The sequence below is a fragment of the Neovison vison genome, chromosome 7, assembly GCF_020171115.1.
Source record: "Neovison vison isolate M4711 chromosome 7, ASM_NN_V1, whole genome shotgun sequence".
In the NCBI taxonomy this organism is placed as follows: Eukaryota; Metazoa; Chordata; class Mammalia; order Carnivora; family Mustelidae; genus Neogale; species Neogale vison.
Window position 1 is genome coordinate 43,690,545 of NC_058097.1, and position 23,439 is coordinate 43,713,983.

Consider the following 23,439-nt stretch of genomic DNA (forward strand, 5'->3'; position numbering starts at 1 on the left):
ACATGGACGGGACTGGAAGAGATTATGCTGAGTGAAATAAGTCAAGCAGAGAGAGTCAATTATCATATGGTTTCACTTATTTGTGGAGCATAACAAATAGCATGGAGGACATGGGGAGATGGTGAGGAGAAGGGAGTTGGGGTAAATTGGAAGGGGAGGTGAACCATGAGAGACTATGGACTCTGAAAAACAATCTGAGGGTTTTGAAGGGGTGGGGGGTGGGAGGTTGGGGTACCAGGTGGTGGGTATTATAGAGGGCACGGATTGCATGGAGCCCTGGTTGTGGTACAAAAACAATGAATACTGTTATGCTGAAAATTAAAAAAAAAAGTTACAAATAGAACTACCCTATAATCCAGACTCTTAATCTTAGGAAACAAATAGGGTTGCTGGAGGGGAGAGGGTTAGGAGGATAGGGTACTTGGATGATGGACATTGGGGAGGGTAAGTTTTGTGGTGAGTGCTGGGTGTTGTGTAAGACCGATGATTCATAGACCTGTACCCCTGAGACAAATAATACATTATATGTCAATTAAAAAAAAGAACTACCCTACAATCCAGCAGTTGCATAACTGGGTATTTACCGAAAGAATACCAAAACACTAATTCAAAGGGATACGTGTACTCCTATAGCAGCATTATTTACAATAGCCAAGATACTACCTTATTATCCCGTAATTCCACTACTGGTACTTACCCAAAGAATATGAAAACCCTAATTTGACAAGATTTATGCATCCCTGTGTTTATTGCATTATTAATAATAGCCAAATTATGGAAACAGCCCAAGTGTCCATTGATAGATGAATGGATAAAGAAAAGGTAGTATATGTTCATATATATATGTATATGTAATGGAATATTACTCAGCCATTAATTAAGAATGAAATATTGCCATTTACAACAACATGGATAGATTTAGAGAGTATAATGTTAAATGAAATTAGAGAAAGACAAATACCATATGATTTCACTCATGTGGAATTTAAGAAACAAAACAAAGAAAAAATAGACAAACCAAGAAATAGGCTCCTAACTATACAGAACAAACCATTGGTTACTAGAGGGGAGGTGGGTGGGATTATGTGTAAAATAGGTGAAGAGGATTAAGAGTACACTTACCATGATGAGCACTGAGTAACATATAAAATTATCTAATCAGTATATTGTACACATGAAACTAATATAACACTGTATATTAACTAATCTGGGATTAAAATTTAAAACATAGCACCTGGGTGGCTCAGTGGGTTGAGCCTCTGCCTTTGGCTCGGGTCGTGGTCCCGGAGTCCTGGGATCGAGCCCCATATCGGGCTCTCTGCTCAGCGGGGAGCCTGCTTCCCCCTCTCTCTCTGCCTGCTGCTCTGCCTACTTGTGATCTCTGTCTGTCAAATAAATAAATAAATAAATAAAATCTTAAAAAACAAAACATAGCACTTAAAAAAAATGCCTTCCTGAATATTGTCATCTTATAAATCTAAATTTGTTCAAGTAGTTGTAAAGTGTGTTTAGTTGTGCCTTTTAATTTATGTAACAGTTGATCATTATCTCCATTTTTGGCATAATATATATAAATGTGTCATATTTTCTATATATTTTATTTCAGAAATGTTAGAGAAGTTGTTCTAAATATTATTGTTTTGTATATAGAGAGTATTGAGTTTGATCAGGGTAATAACCACCACCTGTATGTCTCCCATAGAGTATCTTTTGGTGACAGGAGCTAGAGACAGGAAGAAGAGAGCAAGAAAGATAATTCTAACTTACTTATTGGAGCTTTGCAAAAAGCATGGTCTCATGGTTCTATTTTCTTCTCTCCAGCTCTGCCTTTTCCAGACTCTGTGCTTCTCTAAGCTAGGAATCCAGAGGAGGATTGATCATTTCTTGCAGCGCTAAAAACCATGGCTCAGGTAAATTGGTGTTTTTTTGTGCTCTCTTTAAGCAGTCACTTTTTTTTTTACAGAGTATGTGTAAGTTTGCATTTCTCATTTCTGAAATTTCCTTCCTAACCAATCCCGCTCAAGAGTGTGGTCCCCAGGGACGCCTGGGTGGCTCAGTCTGTTAAGCCGCTGCCTTTGGCTCAGGTCATGATCCGTGGGTCCTGGGATTCAGTCCCGCACTGGGCTCCTTGCTCCTCTCCGCCTTTGCCTGCTTGTGCACTTGCTCTCTCTTCCTGACAAATAAATAAATAAAATCTTTAAAATTTAAAAAAAAAAAAGTGGTCCCCAGCATTTCATTCTTGTAAGTGATAAGGATCTTCCTGAAGTTTGTCTTTCTAATCTAACCTATATTTACATAATTATTCAAAAATAGTTTGAGCATCTCAGACTAAGAGCACTGTTATGACAGAAGCAGATTCCATGATTTTATAAGATAGAGAAGTTTGTTAAATCACTCCACATATGAGAAAACTGAACTTTTCTTGGTTAGGCAGTATCATTAGTTTTGACTGGACTCTGTCTCCACACCTGGCAAGAGCTTATGTTCTGTGAGCTGTTAAGATTGGTTAGGAACATGATTAGAGACCGAGAGAGATCAGGGATCTTCCCTGGGAATCCATAATTGACATAAAGCAATAATATAGATCATTGTGAGAATCACCATTATGAGTTAATCTTGTATGCATAAGTTTAGATTATCTTTTTATCTCTTTGTTGCTTAGAACAAGGGAAGGGTACATTTTTAAGTGATAAATAGTAACAAGAAAGATTATAATTCACATGCAAAAGTTGTTGAAAATTATAAACTCCCAAAATGGGCTCCTGGCTTTTGAGATTTTTATGTAACCTAAAATGTTCAAATATGCACACTTAGTAAGTCAGACATATACATTATATGAAGCTATTTTGCAGCCTATTAAAAACATATTCTAAATTATTGGTAAGGAAAATGCTTATGATGTATTCTGTCTGATATTATGATGAACTGAGATTTCAATAAATTCTTTAACTATACAAATCTTACAAGGTACAGATTTTATAAGATTTTTCAGAAAAACTTCCCCAGTTATTTTTCTTACATCTTAGAGAATAAGAGAGAATGATATACAAGATACAAGCATAATTAAAGAGCGAGTAATAGAGTATTATACAGGATGCCTATGTGTGCTTTTTCTTTTAATTGGGACATTATATCTTCTTTATTTAAGTTCCAGACATATCTGTATAATGAGATGTTCTATATACAGGAAATATCTACAGCAACAGGAATAAAGAGGAATGTGTTGGCACACCAGAAGCTATGATATCTTTAGTGTCTTATTTATGTCAGTGGCTTTTTGCTGTTTTCTCCATTGCCTCCTTGTGGAGAGCTCCCCCATCATCTCCCCTCCATTGAAAAAATATTTTCTTTATTTCTACAACTAGTATTATATTTGTTGTTTCAGAGATCAGTGATGTTCAGGGATGTTGCCATTGACTTCTCTCAGGAAGAGTGGGAATACCTGGACTCTGCTCAAAGGGATTTGTATAGAGATGTGATGTTGGAGAACTATAGTAACTTGGTGTCACTAGTAGGTAAGGAAATGTACCCCTAGTATTTCAGGATTTACCTTTGGAATGGCTGCTTTCTCTGTTTTTAAGTAATTAACTGAATTGCCTCTTACTATTCTCAAAAGAATGGTTTTAAATTACTAGAAATAGTAGTATTTCAGAGGGCACATGTGGCTTCTCCATTCTGCAAGTATAATTTATCTATCTTCTGTCTGTTTGCCTTCCTGTCTTCCTCGATTATCAAGGAGCTAGATTTGAATTCTGGGACACTTGAAATATTAAAAACAGACTATCCATTGTTACAGTGTAGATCTGCTAAAGGAACTCAAAATATTTTTTAAAAAATAGGTGCAGAGGGGCGCCTGGGTGGCTCAGTGGGTTAAGCCGCTGCCTTCGGCTCAGGTCATGATCTCAGGGTCCAGGGATCGAGTCCCGCATCGGGCTCTCTGCTCAGCAGGGAGCCTACTTCCTCCTCTCTCTCTCTGCCTGCCTCTCTGCCTACTTGTGATCTCTCTCTGACAAATAAATAAATAAAATCTTTAAAAAAAAAATAGGTGCAGAAATGTATGGTTTTTCTAATAGAAGAGCTTATATTATTTACATAGTAATAGGGTAGATCAAGTCAGGTCAACACAGTCCATTACAACAAATACATTCTCTTATTTGTGTTTTATAATCTAATACTACATTTTAAGAACTTTGTATTTTACATTAAATGAATGTGCCAGAACCACCTTCTATTGGAAAAGAGCTCAGGAAGAATATATGATTGTCTAAGAAAGTTAATTGTTTTTTTTCCTGTAGACAAGAGACACACAAGTGATTTTCCAACCTAAATGATCACTTTCTTTGGATTCTTTAAGTCCCTGGAATATAACTGTCTCTTGCCCATTCACTCTTTATGAAGTTATTGGTTGGTACACTGCCTTTCAGAGCCCAGGTCATGTGGAAAAAAAATTTCTCACTTGAAAAGAAAAGGAAGAGCTTTTCAGCACAATCTCTCTAAAGAATCCCACCTAATCCCTACTTTTCCCTTTTGGTCTTTTATGGTAATCCTTCCCACTGCCAAAGGAGGACCTTTTCCTTTCCTCCAGTGAAAACAACCCTTTTATTTGAACTTGGGAATCTGTTCCATTCTAGATTTTTTAAAAATTTAGACTTATATCATATTCTCCTTCTTTAAAATGTACTCATTCATTCGAAATACATTTACTAAGAGCCTATTCTTTGCCAAGAACTGTAGTAGGCACTGGAGAAATGATGATCTAGATAAGGTTCATATTCTGCTGCATTCTCATAGGAGAAATAAAAAGTAAACAAGGAAATAAAAATATATGTGTATTTGTGTGCCTATATATATACATATATGCATTTATTTAGTAAATATAACAGTTGCAAGTAGTAATAAAGAATATGAATAAAGGTAAAGATAAAAATTAGTTCATAGGCAAATGAACTAACTGGTGAGTATGGGTGGGCTATTTTATAGGTAGATTATTTTTTTTAATTCTTTTTGAGAGAGGGAAAGCACCAGCAGTGGGGGTGGAGGGACAGAGGAGGAGGGAGAGAAAGAATATCAAGCAGACTCCCTGCTATATGTGGAGTCTGATATGGGGCTCAGTCTCAAAACCTTGAGATCATGATCTGAGACGAAAACAAGAATCAGATGCTTAACTGACTGAGCCACCCAGGACCCTTAGGTAGGAAAATTTTCAAAAACCTCTCTAAAGAGGTAATGTTTGAGGGAAGACTTGACTGATAAAAGGGTATGAGTCAGGCCAGTCTATGGGGGAATGGTATTGCAGCAGATGGAGTGTAAAGTGTAAAGAGCTTGGGGTAGGTGTTAACTTAGGAGGAACAAAAAACATAATTAAAGAGTGAGTGATAGAGTAATAAGAAATAAATATAGTTAAACAACTTCAGAAAAGGAGTCCAAATTTTTTTTTTTTTTTTTTGAGGTGGGGCCCTCTGACTTCTGGCCAAAGAAAATGCACATCCTCTCTGAAGGAAAGTAAGAGGGCTTTAGAATTCCCCAAAATTAAGATCAACAAAAGAGGAGGTCTCAAAGATCATCAAACCCACAAGGAAACAGGTCATAGGTGAGTGATAGATAAGGTAAAGAAACAATAGATTACATAGCAAATGATTTGGCTTATTGGCATTATTAGATATAAATGTGAAATGTTGGTGAAATGTTTTAAGAAATAAGTGAAATAACAAAAATGACAAGCAATGAGATTTTCATAAATTTGAAAGAGAACCAGATAGAACATTTCTAAAGGTTCTGGTTAGATTTTTAAAAAATAATAATCAGTAATAGATTGATAAATTTGCATGAAAATTGTTTTCTTTATAAAAAGACATAAAGTAAAAGATACTGGGTGAAGATATTTGCAATTCATGTTGACAACAGTAAAATTAATACCTAGGATATAAAAAGCTTTTATAGAATGAGAAAAAGGTAAATAATTTTTTTGAAGAATTGGGTAATAGACATGCATAGGCAGTGAGGAAAAGGATATAAATTAAGGAAGTGAATGACTTATGCTCTGAAAACTATAAAACATTGATGAAAGAAATTCAAGACAACAGAAATGGAAGGATATTCCCTGCTGAATTGGAAAAATTAATAATTGTGAAATGTCCATGTCCATACTACCCAAAGCAAACCATAGATTCAGTGCAATGCCTAACAAAATACCAATGGCATTTTTCACAAAACTGAAACAAATATAACAAATCCTAAAATATATATGGAATCACGAAAGACCCTGAATAGGCAAAACAATCTTGAGAAAAGAACAAAGCTGGAGGTATAGCAATTTCAGATTTCAAAATATACTACAAAGTTTTAGTAAACAAAACAGTATGTACTGGCACAAAGTAGACACATAGATCAGTGGAACAGAGATCCCAGAAATAAACCCACACATACATCATTAATTAATCTACAGCAAAGGCAGCAAGAAGATTCAGTTGGGGAAAAGAGAGTCTTTTGAATATGGTTCTGGAAAAACTGGACAGCTACATGCAAAAGAAGGAAAACTATAGCACTTTCTTATACCATACACAAAAATAAACTTAAAATGGATTAAGACCTGAAATCATAGAACTAAAAGAATACATAGGCAATAATCTCTTGGACATCACTTTTACCAACATATTTATGAATATGTCTCCTCAGGAAGGGACACAAAAGCAAAAATAGACTATTGGGACGACATCAAAATAAAAAGCTTTTGTACACCAAAGGACACCCATGGATAATATGAAAAGACAACCTACTGAATGGAAGACAATATTTACAAGTGGTATATCTGATTATCATTATGTTAAAATAAAGGGAAATACAAATAACCAACAGACATGAAAATGTGTTCAACCTCATTAGCAATCAGGAAATGCAAATTAAAGCCCTAGTCAGATAATGATTTCACATAGCCTGGAGGGGCAAAAACTTAAGTGGTAGTACCAAGTGTTTACAACTTTTGGTGGCAGAAATGCTACAATCTTCATTTTCACAATAGCCAAAAAGTGAAAATGACCCAAATGTCTGTTGACTGATGAATAAAGGAATAAAATTTGGTATCATTTTACAATGGATAATTATTTAGCAATACAGTAGCCAAAATGTGGAAATAACCCAAATGTCCACCAGCTGATGAAAGGATGAATAAAATTTGGTTTATTCTTAAGATGGAATATTATTCAGCAATAAAAAGGAGTACTGATACATGCTACAACATGGATGAACCTTGAAAACATGCTAAGTGAAAGAAGCCAGATACAAAGGCTATATATTACATGATTCTATTTTTATGAAATGTCTACAACAGATCATCTATAGAGATAGAAAGTAGATTAGTGGTTGCAAGTGCATTTCGGGTAGGAGGTAAAGGTGAATGGAGAATGAGAGTAGGGAAATTGGAAATGACTACTAATAGGTACAAGGTTTTTTCTTTTTTTTTGAAGTGATAAAAATATAAAATTAGATTGTGGTGATTGTTGCAGAATTCTGTGAATATACTAAAACTTATTTAATTGTATACTTTAAATGAATGCACTGTAGGTATATGAATTATATTTGAACAAATCTGTTGCTTTGTTTTGTTTTGTTTTTTAAGTGATCCATACCTTATTGATGGCAGTATCAATTGACATAACCACTTTTTTTTAAAAAAATGTGGAAGTGATTTCCAAATTTGTATGCATAGCTGGGTTCTTTTAAAAATTTCAGATCCCTTTACACACTCCAGACCAATTAAATTACAGTCTCTGGGCATGGGACACAAATATATCATGAAACTTCTTAGGTAGTTCAAATGTTCAGACATGTTTGGTAAGCACTATAGTATATTATCTGAGAATTTATTTTTTTATTTGAAGGTTCACTCCATTTAATTGCTATTGCCTGGATTATTTTTCCAGGCAATATTTATTTATTTATTTTTATTTTTATTTTTTTGTCTATTTGTTTACTCTTTTAATCTTCTGTGCTTTCTTTTTTATTTCTTAATCAAGATGGATTCAGCTTTGGGGTTTTTTTTGTTAATTCTATTTTTCCCCTTGTTTAATTTGGAAGACATAGACTATTTATATATCTTTAGTGGTTATCTTTAATTTTTTATCACATATACTGTATTGCTTTTAATGCAAGTACAGTTTTGTAGTTTTTATTAATTGCAGTGATGTTTGAAAAATATATGCATTTAATGAAAATGGACTTTTATTAATTATTAAGTGGATTAATTAATATGAAGACACTCATTCAATCCATATATGTATTTGCATACTGCTTTACAGAAGTCTTTTTTATTTCCAAGTTTTTATTTAAATACAGTGCAACACTAGTTCCAGGTGTAGAATTTAGTGATTCATCACCCCCATAGAACACAGGGCTTATCACAACAAATCTCCTCCTTAATACCCACCACCTATTTAACCCATCCCCCTGCCCACCTCCCCTTCAGAAGCCATCAATTTGTTCTGTATGGTTAAGAGTTTGTTTCTTGGTTTGCCTCTCTTTCTTCCCCCTACTATGTTCATTTGCTCCTTAAAATCTACATATGAGTGAAATCATATGGTATTTGTCTTTCTCTGACTGACTTGTTTTGCTCAGAATAATACACTTTAGTTCCATCCATATCACTGCAAATGGCAACATTTCATTCTATTTGATGGCTGAGTAATATTCCATATATATATATAATATATATATGTATGTATATATATGTACACACACCACATCTTTATCTGTTCATCTGTTGATGGACATTGGGGCTGTTTCCATAATTTGGCTATTGTTGGTAAGCTGCTATAAATAGGGTGTGTGGGGCGCCTGGGTGGTTCAGTGGGTTAAAGCCTCTGCTTTCAGCTCAGGTCATGATCCCAGGGTCCTGTGATCAAGCACTACATCGGGCTATCTACTCAGCAGAGAGCCTGCTTCCCACTCCAACCCGCCTGCCTCTCTACCTGCTTGTGATCTCTCTCTCTCAATCTCTGTCAAATAAATAAATAAGGGGTGCATGTATCCCTTTGGATCAATATTTTTGTATCTTATGGGTAAGTACCTAGTAGTGCAGTTACTGGATCATAGGGTAGTTGTATTTTTAACTTTCTGAGGAACTTCTATAGGTTTTCCACAGTGGATGCACCCATTTGTATCCCCACCAACAGTGCATGAGCATTCCCCTTTCTCCACATCCTCGCCAACACCTGCTGTTGGGAAAACTGGACAGCAACATGCAAAAGAATGAAACTAGACCACTTCCTTACACCGTACACAAAAATAAATTCAAAATTGATTAAAGACCTAAATGTGAGACTGGAAACCATTAAAGTCCTGAAGGCAAACATAGGCAATAACCTCTTTGACATCAGCTATAGCAACTTCTTAGTAGATATGTCTCCTGAGGCAAGGGAAACAAAAGCAAGAATAAGCTGTTGGGACTGTATCAGAATACAAACCTTCTGTACAGTGTAGGAAACAATCAACAAAACTAAAAGGCAGCCTACAAATGGGAGAAGATATTTGCAAATGACATACCTGATAAGGGGTTATGTCCAAAATATATAAAGAACTTACCAAAATCAACACCCAAAAACCAAATAATCCAGTTAAAAAATGGGCAATAAGACATGAATAGACATTTTTCCAAAGAAGACATACAGATGGCTAGCAGACACATGAAAAGATGCTCAACATCACTCATCATCAAGAAAACACAAAACTACAAAGAGATATTACATCACACCGGTCAGAATAGCTAAAATTAACAACACAGGAAAATAGAAATCTTGAATGAATCATTTGCCCCACTCTCACACCTGGGAGTTCAAGGCAACCAGTTGAAAAATAGAAAGGACTGTGTCTACCTTGAAATAAATTGGAAGCTGTTGTGATATGGAGTTAAGGTTCTATAAGGAGATGAGATAGTGACATCTCTTATGTCACAATAGCATCATTGTCACAGAATTCTTACCAGGAGCCTACCCTCAATGTACACTCTTTATCTGTACTTTTACAATACAAACACTACATACCTGTGATTCCTGGTGAGTTTAAGTATTTCAGGAGTATTTGTGCCTGTTTGGGTCCTTTAATCATTATTATTATTGTTTGTGCCACTTAAGGAATACATACTTAACAAAGACTAAAGTTAGTATCTCCCTTGTCCCAGAACAATATAAAGGATATATGAAGAGTCTTAGAATGCTTTAACTTTGATTAATCTTTCCTATCTAATATGTTGTCTGGTATTTCAATTCTGTTTTCTTTTTAACCCCCAAAATGGGCATTATTTTTGTTTTATAATGAAAGTTTGCTTATAGATTTATTCAGCTGATTATCTTTTTTTTAATTTTTAAAAAATATTATTTATTTATTTGACAGACAGAGATCACAAGTAGGCAGAGAAGCAGGAGGGGGGTTGGGGGGGTCGGGGAAGCAGGCTGATGCAGGACTTGATCGCAGGACCCTGGGATCACGATCTGAGCCAAAGGCAGAGGCTTTAACCCACTGAATCACCCAGGCGCCCCTCACTTGATTATCCTTTTATTTGCAAACTATTCCTCCTCTATTATACCTTCCTGATGAGATCATTTTATTTGTCATGAAATACATTAGGCAAATCCTATTGTTAGTAAACGCTCTGTTTTTATTTTTGTTACTGCAAATTAACTTTTGTTTCACTTTCATTCCTGCTTGATGACTTAACTGGGTATAGAATTCTGTACTGACAATTATTTTTTTCTCAGCACTCTGAAGATATTATTCCACTGTCTTCTGGCTTCTATTGTGCTCTTGAGAAGTCTGCCTTCTGTCTCATTATTGTTCCTTTTGTAAGTAATCTGTATTTTCTCTCTTGCTGCTTTTAAGGTTTTTTTCTTAAGATTTTAGTATAATTGATAATATTATTTCTAGAGCTTTGATATTTTCTTCCTCCCTGAGATCTTACTTTTTTTTCCTTGCTTCTGTTTAGTTCCTTTCTCATGGTTTTGACTTTATATTTTACATTTCATATATTTCAGTCATTATTTTATATATATCTTTTAGCATTCAGTTATAGAGAACAGGTCTAATAATGCTGCTTCTTACATTCATGTGGACTCCTGTGTAAATTATTTTTTTCTTTATTTTCATTGCAAGTCTAGACCAAGATTGAAATGTTTCTTGTCATTTCCTTTGAGGTCCCATGGATTTTTTTCCCTTGAACTATAAGCCTTGAATAGTTCTGTTTTTATGAAGAGGTTCAGTGCTGACCTCTGACATTTTGTGGGCCCATGGCTTTGTCTCTTGGATTTTATCAAACCATTAAGATAAATTTAAAGTGGCAGTTGAAGTCACCAAATGTCATGAGGGTAGCTGTGACTTCAGGGCATGTTTACCTCTAGTTTCTCACTTCACTGTGCCTCTTTTGGATCTTCTTTACTTTTTTTTTTTTTTAAGTTTTTTTTAAAAGCATGGAATACTTTTTTTTTCTCTTTTCAGCATAACAGTATTCATTGTTTTTGCACCACACCCAGTGCTCCATGCAATCCGTGCCCTCTCTAGTACCCACCACCTAGTTCCCCCAACCTCCCACCACCCCCACTTCAAAACCCTCAGATTGTTTTTCAGAGTCCATAGTCTCTCATGGTTCACCTCCCCTTCTAATTTCCCTCAACTCCCTTCTCCTCATGCATGGAATACTTTTAAAAAGATATATGTCACAGGTTAGCCAGCATTTCAAGGTGTCTTCAGTAAATCTGATGCACCATTCACATATTTACAATTGTGAATCCTCCTTTAAACATGCTGTATCTATTTTTTATGTCCTTTATAAATTTCTTTTTTTTTTCCTTAAAAAATCTTTTGGATTTCTTGTAAGCAATTTTCTCAGTACTTTATAAATACTGATACTATACATAGGAATATTTTGTTGTATGATATTTTCTAAATGGTAAATACAAGTATAAATACATACATGCACAATACAGACACATACAGGTAATAAAATGTTGATTTCTGTAAGTTGATGATAATCTTACAGAAATATCTAATAATTTCCAGTGGGTAATATTGGATTTCTAGATAGTTAACTTGAGTGTTTTTTTTTTTTAAAGATTTTATTTATTTATTTGACAGAGATCACAAGTAGGCATAGAGGCAGGTAGAGAGAGAGAGAGGGGAGGAAGCAGACTCCCTGCTGAGCAGAGTGCCCGATGCGGGACTCGATCCCAGGACCCTGAGACCATGACCTGAGCCGAAAGCAGCGGCTTAACCCACTGAGCCACCCAGGTGCCCCTAACTTGAGTTTTATATATGTCTTATTTCTTCCTTTTCTATTTGTACCAGTTTTTGAAAACTGTAACCCATAGGAGCTGATTGAGTATTTCATAATTTGAAAACAATTCTTATATTTTTTCAGACTTTCTTGGAAGTACTAATGTTTACTGACTATGTTTTTATAGGTTTCTGGTAAATACTCTAATTAATTAGGTGAAAGAAGAGCCATTCTTATTATGGGTTTTTAATATAGGATCTCATAGATTTTCTTTTCTTTTTTAAGGTTTTATTTATTTGAGATTGAGAGAGAGTGAGCATGAGCTAATGAGGGGCAGAAGGAGAGGGAGAAGCCAACCCCCTTCTAGCAGAGAGCCTGATGCAGGGCTTGATCCCAGGACCTCGGGATCATGACCTGAGCCATAGGCAGATGCTTAACCAACTGAGCCACCCAGGACTCCTCAAGTAGATTTTCTGATGTTGAATTACTCCTGCATTTGTGGGATAAACCTTATTTAATTGTGGTGTATTAGTCCTTAAATACATAGCTAGATTCTACATTGCTAATGTCGATTTTTAAATTCTACTAATGTTGATTCATGAGATTGACTTAGTTTTCCTGAGCTCTCATTGTCTGTTATTTCAGTTAACTATGTAAAATGACTTGGGTGGATTTCCATATTTTTGTTATGTTCAACAATTATGTATGGTTAGAATTGTGTATTCTTTAATGATTTGGATAATCTTACCAGTGATACCATCAGTCATTGGTATCAATGGCCTTTTAGGAGCATAGACATTGAATTCACATTTAAAATTCTTATGTGGTTATTGATGTATTCTCAGATTTTCCTTTTTTTTTTTTGTATTCTCAGATTTTCTTTCTTCATGGATCATTTTGTATTAATTTGATCCATTTCATCTAGTTTTTCTAATTTACTGTTGAATTATATATAGGTTTTTCTCATAAGCACTTTTCTTAATTTTGGGGATTTATGTTATTCTTTTTCCTTTTCAGTGTTTTGGGTTTGTACCAATCTGATTTCTTTCTCCCAGCATGTCATATTTTTCTATCGTTTACTTGATTTGGAAGGAAGGAATGAACTTTTAGCCATTTCTATTCTTTATAAACTCTGGCTTATTCACTTTCTCATTTTTAGCTAGCTAATTCTTTTTTTGTTTTGTTTCTTCATCTTCTTGAGTTGAAATCTTAATTCTTTTGTTTTTAATTATTTCTTGTTTTCTAATAAATGCATTTAAGACTGTAAGTTTTCTGTGGTTACATAATCTGAGTATCAGGATTCCACACCAGGTTGCTCTTTTGGTATTTAGTTCTAAATTTTAAGTTTAATTGCTATTTCCTTTTATGACAAACATTATGTAGAAATTAATTCTAGGATTATATTTTAGCTTTATTTTTACAGTTTCTAATCTTCGTTTTTTTAAGATTTTATTTATTTATTTGACAGATCACAAGTAGGCAGAGAGGCAGGCAGAAAGGAGGAGGAAGCAGGCTCCCTGCTGAGCAGAGAGCCCTATGCTGGGCTCCATCCCAGGACCCTGAGGTCATGACCTGAGCCGAAGGCTGAGACTTTAATCCACTGAGCCACCCAGGCACCCCTCCAATTTCTAATCTTATTGTAATATAATAAAATGCTGTTAGTTTTATCTACCTATCTTATTAATTATGCTCCAGTCTTCTTAATCCATATTTATTCTCAGTCTGTTTATATTTACTGTCCTAAAAAGAAAAGAAAAAAAAAAAAACAAAAAAACTATTCTACTCACACAACACTTCTGACACCAGATGTGTGGATTTTCCCACACCCAGCAGTTCTCCAGTTCTTGGTAGACACCAGCAGGAGGACCTATAATTCAACTTAATTCTGACACTCACTTTACAGAGTTAGCGCAAACCCTCCTGGTTAAGGGCTCAGTCCCACAGGACCGCTTCTTTCCTCAGAGGCCTGTCGTAAGTCCCAGGTTGTCACCTGTATCTATAACTGGCTATAAATCAGAGGTTCCCACAACATCCTCCTCAGTTTTAATAACACGCTAGAATGGCCAAGAGAACTTAAGAGAAACATTTGTCAGTTTATTACAAAATATACAACTCAGGAACAGCCAAACAGAAAAGATGCACAGGGCAAATATTTTTGTACTGGTCTCAGCTTATCAGTAACAACTAATGTTGTGACTGGACCAGCTTTTGTGGCTCTTATTATTATTGCAACCACCAGGAAACTTTGAAAAAGTAAAGATTTATGACTTACAGGACCTGGAAATTACACAGCATACCCTGGGCCACACAGTGATATCATGGGTAGAGAGAGTGCACAGGCCTAGGATTCTGCTTCTGTTGAGGTTGAGAGTGAGAAATCTCCACACTGTTCTCCAAAGAGTCTGCACCAACTTGCATTCCCACCAAGGTTTCTGGGCTCTTTATTGTTGAATTTAAAATAAAAGCAGGAGGGCACCTGGGTGGCTCAGTGGGTTAAGCCGCTGCCTTCGGCTCAGGTCATGATCTCAGGGTCCTGGGATCGAGTCCCGCATCAGGCTCTCTGCTCCGCGGAGAGCCTGCTTCCTCCTCTCTCTCTCTGCCTCTCTGCCTACTTGTGATCTCTCTCTGTCAAATAAATAAATAAAATCTTTTAAAAAAATAAATAAATAAAAGCAGGAACTTAAAGGATGGCAAAGAGAAAACAATAAGTGGCCCAAATAGTTACTGACATCAACCAAGATTTCTAAAAGAAAGGAGTTTGGTAGGGGGAGGTAGCATGGCTCTTTATCTGCTCTGGCTTGTAATATGTTTGAGATAGTCATCTCTGAAATGGTTGCCTCTTTGAAATGGATGCCTTAGCAATCAAAGCTTAAGTCAGGCACTCAGATTACAAACAAAAACAAAAACTTGTCAGGACTTACACTCTAGCAAGGTATGGAGAAGGTATAGAGCTTCCATGCTGTCTCCTGTCACACCACCCTCTTAGCAATTTCATGTGTTCACTAACCCAAAAGCTCTGTGAACCCCAGTTAGGGTTTTTCGTGGAGGCTTCATTTTGTAGGCATTATTGATGAAATCATAGGCATTAGTAACCTACTCTGTGTCCAGTGTCTCTGCCCTCCAGAGGTGGGAAGATGGGGCTGCAATTTCCAACCCACTGATCATATGGTTGGTTCCCCTGGCAACCAGCCTACCATCCTTAGGGGCTTTCCAAAAGTCACTTCCTTAGCATAAACTCAGCTGTGGTTGAAAGGGACTTGTTATGAATAACAGAAAACATTCCATTTACCTTTATCACTCAGGTAATGCGGAGAGTTTTGAGTTTGAAGTTTCCTGCCAGAAATCAGGAACAAAGACCAACTGTGTTATCTTATTACTTTACAATATCACAGTTCTCTACTATGACCTTGGATTTATTAGTTCCTTTTTCTATGTCTATCAATTTTTGTTTACTTCAAAGCTAAGTTGTCACTTGCATAATCATGACTTCTAATTTCTCTTGCCTGACTCCAAGATGATTGCCATGATTTTACCAAGGTAACAGAAATAATCAGAGAACTTCTACAAGCTTCTGCTGCCCCACTGATCACTCTCCCTACTCTATACTCATTGGGCCTCTTTTCCTATTATGATAAATGAACTTCATGTACCTTTATCTAAGACCAGTACCTCTACTTTTATATTAAATGCCACTTAATTCTCATCTCTTCAGGGATATTGTTGGAGGAATGTTCTGTTTTTTTGTTAGTCTTCTGCATTTATCAACTTGTCAGTATTTATTCTAATCATTTTCATCTGCACACAAACATGAAATTTCTCCCATCTCCCATCTTAAATGGATAAACAAATCTCTTGACACTCATTTCCTCTTGATATGGCCCCATTTCTCTGTTACTTTTTTTTATAAAGATTTTTAAAATTTATTTATTTTCAGCATAACAGTATCATTATTTTTTCACCACACCCAGTGCTCCATGCAATCTGTGCCCTCTATAATACCCACCACCTGGTACCCCGACCTCCCACCCCCCCGCCACTTCAAACCCCTCAGATTGTTTTTCAGAGTCTCTCATGGTTCACCTCCCCTTCCAATTTACCCCAACCCCCTTCTCTCTAACTCCCCATGTCCTCCATGCTTTTTGTTATACTCCACAAATAAGTGAAATCATATAATAATTGACTCTCTCTGCTTGACTTATTTCACTCAGCATAATCTCTTCCAGTCCCGTCCATGTTGCTACAAAAGTTGGGTATTCGTCCTTTCTGATGGAGGCATAATACTCCATAGTGTATATGGACCACATCTTCCTTATCCATTCATCTGTTGAAGGGCATCTTGGTTCTTTCCACAGTTTGGTGACCGTGGCCATTGCTGCTATAAACACTGGGGTACAGATAGCCCTTCTTTTCACTACATCTGTATCTTTGGGGTAAATACCCAGGAGTGCAATGGCAGGATCATAGGGAAGTTCTATTTTTAATTTCTTGAGGAATCTCCAAGACAGCATGGTACTGGCATAAAAACAGACACATAGACCAGTGGAACAGAGTAGAGAGCCCAGATATGGACCCTCAACTCTATGGTCAAATAATCTTCGACAAAACGGGAAAAAATATACAGTGGAAAAAAGACAGTCTCTTCAATAAATGGTGCTGGGAAAACTGGGCAGCTATATGTAGAAGAATGAAACTCGACCATTCTCTTACACCGTACACAAAGATAAACTCAAAATGGATAAAAAACCTCAACGTGAGACAGGAATCCGTCAGAATCCTAGAGGAGAACATAGGCAGTAATCTCTTCGATATCAGCCACAGCAACTTCTTTCAAGATATGTCTCCAAAGGCAAAGGAAACAAAAGCGAAAATAAACTTTTGGGACTTCATCAAAATCAAAAGCTTCTGCACAGCAAAGGAAACAGTCTCTGTTACTTTTTATAACAAAACTCAAAAGAATTTTACATGCTCCATAACTCTAGGTCATCTTTTAAAAACTGCTTCAATCAAAATTTATCCTCTTTATTCTACCAAAACTATCTTGTGAAAATCAGTAGTAACCTCTTTATTGTTAAAGCCTTTGTTAAATTAAAAGTTACCATTTACCTCCTCTCTCAACATTTGACAAAACTGATTATTCCTATTTATTTTTTTAAAGATTTTATTTATTTGTCAGAGAGAGAGAGAGTGAGTGTGAGCACAGGCAGACAGAATGGCAGGCAGAGGCAGAGGGAGAAGCAAGCTCCCTGCCGAGCAAGGAGACTCCCCCGATGTGGGACTCAATCCCAGGACGCTGGGATCATGACCTGAGCCGAAGGCAGCTGCTTAACCAACTGAGCCACCCAGGCATCCCTGATTATTCCTATTTAAAATGCTTTCTTCACTTGGGTTCTGGGATTCTATATTCTCCTAATCTTTTTCTTTCCTCATTGGCTACTCCTTTTTAGTCTCCTTTTCTGGTTACTTCTCATCTGCCTGACCTCTAAATGTTCAAGTGTCCCAGTCTCAATCCTCAAACTTCTTTTTCTTTTCTTCCCTTCCCTTTCCATTTTCTTCTGTATCCAAAGACTCTTCTTGGGTGATCTCATCAAATTCCATAGCTTTAAATGTCATCTAGTTATTGATAATTCTCAAATTTATTTATCTAATCTAAATATGTCCCCAGAACCCTATACTTATACATATACCTTCCTACTCAACATCTTCTTTACAATGTCTAATAGTTCAAAACCAAACTCCTGATACTCTCTCTCAAACCTGCCTCTAATACAATGAAAAGTTCTCAGTAAATGGCATTTCTTCTGTTCTGGATGTCCAGGCAAAACACTTAGAATTTTCTTTGACTTCTCTCATAGTACATGCCCAGTTGGTCATCACATCTTCAAAATATATCCAGAATCCAATGACATTTCACTTTCTCCACACCTTCCTCCAGAATCATCTGGACCAAGCCATGTGGATTATTGCTATAACCTCCTAGCTTCTATCCACCCAGCGTCTATACTTTCCCATTGACTAACTGTTGCTTTTAAAGGCTTTTTAAAATTTATTTATTTTAGAGATAGAACATGAGAGAAAAGGAGAGTGGGAGGGGAGAGGCAGAGAGAGATAATCCCCAAGCATACTACCTAGCACAAGTGGAGCCCGAATTGGGGCTTGCTTTATTACTAATCTGACATATTGTCAGTCCAGGGCCTTATCTCAGATTTTTTTTTTTAAGACAATTAAGTGTCATATGTAGGCAACTGAGGACAGCAGATGTCCCAAGGGTAGCTGTGGCTTCAAAGTATGTTTACCTATCTAGTTTCAGGTTCTTCATTGTGCTTCACATTCTTTTGGGAGGTTGTTTCTCATGTTTTATTCAGTGTTTATTGGTGTTCTTCAGGAAATCTGATGCACCATTTACTGTTATAGTCCTAATATACAGCAGTCCCATTACACCCACAAATTTCCTCATGCTGGGGGCACCTGGGTGGCTCAGTCGGTTAAGTGTCCAACTAAGCAAAACAAAAACATGAACTGAAAGCTCAGGTCATGATCTTAGGGTAATGAGATTAAGCCCTCTCTGGGACTGTGTGCTCAGTGTAGAGTCTAGGTAAGATTGTCTGCCTCTCCTTTTCCCTCTGCCTCTCCCCTTGCTTGTGCTCTCTATAATAAATAAATAAATAAATAATTTTTCCCCCCTCATGCTGTCCCAGTGACCTATTTTCTATCCCTACAATTTTGCCTTATCCAGAATATTATATAAATGGAATAAAAATATCTAGCCTTTCTGGTCTGGCTTTTTTCACTTAGTAAAATATATTTGAGATTTATCCACAGTATTCCATGTATCTGTACTTACTGTTTATTCCTGAATAGTGTTCCGTTGTGGGGAAATGCCAAAGTTTATTGATTCATTTCACTTTTGAGGGACATCTGGGTTTCCATTTTCTTATTTGCATATAATTGACACAAATGTTGCATTAGTTTCAGGTGTACAACATACTAATATGACAACTTTATACATTATGCTATATTCACAAGTGGAACTACCATTTGTCCTGATGCATCACTGTTACAGTATCATTAACTGTATTCCTTATGTTGTGCTTTTTAGTCACATGACATTCATTCCATTAACAGAAGCCTGTATCTTTCATTCAGCTTCATCCACTTTGCCCAACCCTCCATGTCCCTCACCTCTGGCAACCATCAGTCTGTTCTCTTTATATGTAGGTCTGATCTGCTTTTTGTTTGTTTATTAATTTTTTTTTTAGATTCCACTCACTGAAATCATATGGTTTTATTTTTAAGATTTCATTTATTTGAGAGAGAAAGAGAGAAAGAGCACAGGAAGGGGAGGATCAGAGGGAGAAGCAGACTCCCTACTGAGCAGGGGGCCCAGCGTGGGACTTGATCATGGGACTCCAGCATCTTGAGCTAAAGGCAGTCACTTAACCAACTGAGCCACCCAGGCACCCCTGAAATCATGTTGTTTGTCTTCCTCACTCTGACGTATCTCACTTAGCATAGTAATCCCTAGGTCCATTGAGGTTGTTGCAAATGCCACAGTCACATCCCTTTGGATGTATGATATTCTATTACATATATATGACATCTTCCTTATCCATTCATCTGTTGTTGGGCACTGGGTTGCTTTCATATCTTGGCTGTTGTAAATAGTGCTGAAATAAACATGGGGTGCATGTATCTTTTCAAATTACTGTTTTTATTTCCTTTGAAATTATTGGTCCGTATGGTATTTCTATTTTAATTATTTAAAAAATTTTTGTTTTAATCAACTGGTGCTCATCTAAGTAAACACACTCCTTAATCCCTATCACCTATTTCATCCAGTAACCCCACCAACTTCCCCTCTGGTAACCATCAGTTTTCTATAGTTAGGAGTCTATTTCTTGGTTTGTCTGTTTCTCTCCCTTTTTCCCCTTTCCTCATTTGTTTTGTTTCTTAAATCCCACATGAGCGAAATCATATGGTGTTTGTCTTTCCCTGACTTATTTCACTTAGCATTATACTCTCTAGCTCCATCCATGTCATTGCAAAAGGCAAGGTTTCATTCTTTTTCATGGCTGGATAATATTTCTCTCTCTCTCTCTCTCTCTATCTATCTATCTATACATATATATTATTTATTTATTTATATTTATATATCTTTATTCATTCACTTATCAAGGACATATAGGCTGCTTCCATATCTTGACTATTATAAGCAATGCTGCTATAAACATTGGGGTGCATGTATCCCTTTGAGTTAGTGTTTTTGTATTCTTCGGGTAAACACCCAGTGGTGCAATTGCTGGGTCATAAGGTGGTTCTTTTTTTAAATTTTTTGAGGAACCTCCATACTGTTTTCCACAGTGGCTATACCAGTTTGCATTCTCACCAACAGTGCATGAGAGTTCTTTTTTCTTCTCATCACCAACACCTGTTGTTTCTTGTGTTGTTGATTTTAGCCATTCCAACAAGTGTGCGGTGATCTTGTAGTTTTGGTTTGCATTTCCCTAAAGATAAGTGATGATAAGCACCTCTTCCTGTGTCTGTTGGCCATCTGTGTGTTTTTAGAGAAATGTTTGTTCATGTCTTCTGCCCGTTTTTTACTTGGATTATTTATTTTTGACTATTAAAGTGTATAGTTCTGTATATATTTTGGATACTAACCTTTTACTGGATATGTCATTTGCAAATACCTTCTCCCATTCCAAAGGTTGCCTTTTATTTTTGTTGATTGATTCCCTTGCTGTGCAGAAGGTTTGTATTTTGATGAGGGCCCAATAGTTTATTTTTGTTTTTGTTTCTCTTGCCACAGGGGACCCATCTAGAAAAAAGTTGCCATGGCTGATGTTAGAGAAATGACTGCCTGTGCTCTTTTCTATGATTTTTATGGTTTCAGGTCTCACATTTAGATGTTTAGTACATTTGAATTTATTTTTGTGTATTCACTCTTTTGCATATTGCTGTCCAATTTTCCCAAAACTTTGTTGAAGAGACTTTTTCCTATTAGATATCCTTTCCTGCTCTGTTAGAGACTCATTGACCATGTAATTGTGGGTTGATTTATGGATTTTGTGTTCTTTTATTGTCTTTGTATCTGTTTTGATTACTGTAACTTTGTAATAGATTTTGAAGTCTGGAATTGTGATGCCTTCAGCTTTGCTTTTCTTTTTCAGGGTTGCTTTGGCTATTTGAGATCTTTTGTGGTTCCATACAAATTTTAGGATTATCTGTTCTAGCTCTGTAAAAAATACTGTTGGTATTTTGACAGGAATTACATTAAAAGTATAGATTGCTTTGGGTATTATAGACATTTTAACAGTGTTTATTCTTCCAATCCATGAGGACGGAATGTTTTTCCATTTCTTTGTGTCATCTTCAGTTTCTTTCATCAGTATTTTAAAATTTTCAGAGTACAGGGGTTTGGCCTCTTTGCTTAGGTTTATTCCTAGATATCTTATTTTTGGTGCAGTTGTAAATGGGATTGTTTCCTTAATTTTTCCTTCTGCTGCTTCATTATTGGCGTATGAAATATAACAGATTTCTATAGATTGATTTTGTGTACTGCATCATTACTGCATTGGTTTATCAGTTCTATCATTTTTTTGGTGAAGTCTTTTGGGTTTGTTCTTTTTTAAAGATTTTATTTATTTATTTGACAGACAGAGATCACAAATAGGCAGAGAGAGGCAGGCAGAGACAGTGGAGGAAGCAGGCTCCCTGCTGACTGAGAGCCTGATGCAGGGCTTGATCCCAGGACCCTGGGATTATGACCTGAGCCGAAAGCAGAGGTTTTAACCCACTGATCCATATATATAGTATCATGTCATCTGCAAATAATGAAAGTTTTACTTCTTCCATACTGATTTGGATGCCATTTGTTTCTTTTTGTTGTCTGATTACTGTGGCTAGGACTTTTAGTCTATGTTGAATAAAAGTGGTGAAAGTAGATATCCTTGTCTTGTTCCTGACATTAGGGGAAAGGCTCTTAGTTTTTCTCTATTAAGGATGATGTTAGCTGTAGGTTTTTCATATATGGCCTTTATTAAGTTGATGTATGTTCCCTGTAAACCTACTTTATGAATGGATGTTGTACTTGTCAAAGGCTTTTTCTCCATCTATTGAAATGATCATAAGGTTCTTATTCTTTCAACTCCTGGTGTGATGTATCCTGTTGATTGTTTTGCAAAACTGAACTACCCTGGCAACCCAAAAATAAATCCCACATGGTCTTGGTGAATGGTATTTTTAATGTATTGTTGGATTCAGTTTGCTAGTATTTTCTTGAGGGTTTTTGCATCTGTGTTCATAAGATATATTGACTCGTAGTTCTCTTTTTTGTGTGGTGTCGTTACCCGGTTTTAATATCAGGCCTCATAGAATGAACTTGTAAGTTTTCCTTCCTCTTCTGATTTTGGAATTGTTTGCAAAGAATAGGTATTAACTCTTCTTTTAGTGTTTGGTAGAAATGGCTTGTGAAGCCATTTGGTTCTGGACTTGTTTTTTGGGGATTTTTTGGTTATTGTTTCCAGTTTCAGTTGTGATAGCTTATATGTTTGGTAGGTTATGTGTTAATTTATATGTTTGTAGGAATTTATCCATTTCTTCTAGGTTGTCTAGTTTGTTAGCGTATAGTTTTTCATAATATTCTCTGTTAATTTTATATGGTATTTATTGTTATTTCTCCTCTCTAATTTGTAATTGTATTTCTTTGTATTCCTTCTCTCTCTCTCTTTTTTTTATAAGTCTGGCCAATTTTGTTGCTCTTTTCCAAGAACCAGCTTTATTGATCTGTTTTGTGTGTGTGTGTGTGTGTGTGTGTATGTAATTGATCTGTTTTTATATATACTTATATATAATATCTATGTTATATAGATATATATCTTTTATATAGATATATTATATATTTATATGTACAAATATATTAAATGTGTATTTAAATATATATATTTTTTGTGTAATTCTTTTTTATCTCTTTTATTCAGCTTGATTACTTTCCATTACTCTGTCTTACAGGTTAATTTGTTCCTCTGCTTCATCCAGCCTTCTGTTCACTCCTCCAAATGTGTTTCTCATTTAATTTCTTGAGCCCTTCCTATTACATTATTCCTTATCTCTGTTAATGGTCTCACTGGTGTTTTCCACTCTTTTGTCAAGTCTAGTGAGCATCTTTATGATCATTACTTTAAATT

At 36.0% G+C, this 23,439-nt stretch overlaps 1 protein-coding gene across 6 annotated transcripts in view; it reads left to right on the forward strand.

Annotated features, from left to right (window-relative positions):
* LOC122911597 (zinc finger protein 420) overlaps positions 1–23,439 on the forward strand; it is a 186,268-nt gene that overhangs the window by 156,829 nt on the left and 6,000 nt on the right. Inside the window, exons 3-4 of one of the 6 annotated variants that reach the window (XM_044256433.1) lie at positions 1,822–1,910; positions 3,386–3,515. The exons of 1 other annotated variant lie outside the window; for it this stretch is intronic. In XM_044256433.1, the coding sequence (XP_044112368.1) occupies positions 1,902–1,910; positions 3,386–3,515 (139 nt within the window). In that variant the 5' untranslated portion in view covers positions 1,822–1,901. Of the gene's footprint in view, positions 1–153; positions 159–1,821; positions 1,911–3,385; positions 3,516–5,449; positions 5,591–10,759; positions 10,833–23,439 lie in introns of those variants that run through there. 4 more of the 6 variants (XM_044256435.1, XM_044256441.1, XM_044256436.1 and 1 more) reach the window with 4 other exon arrangements.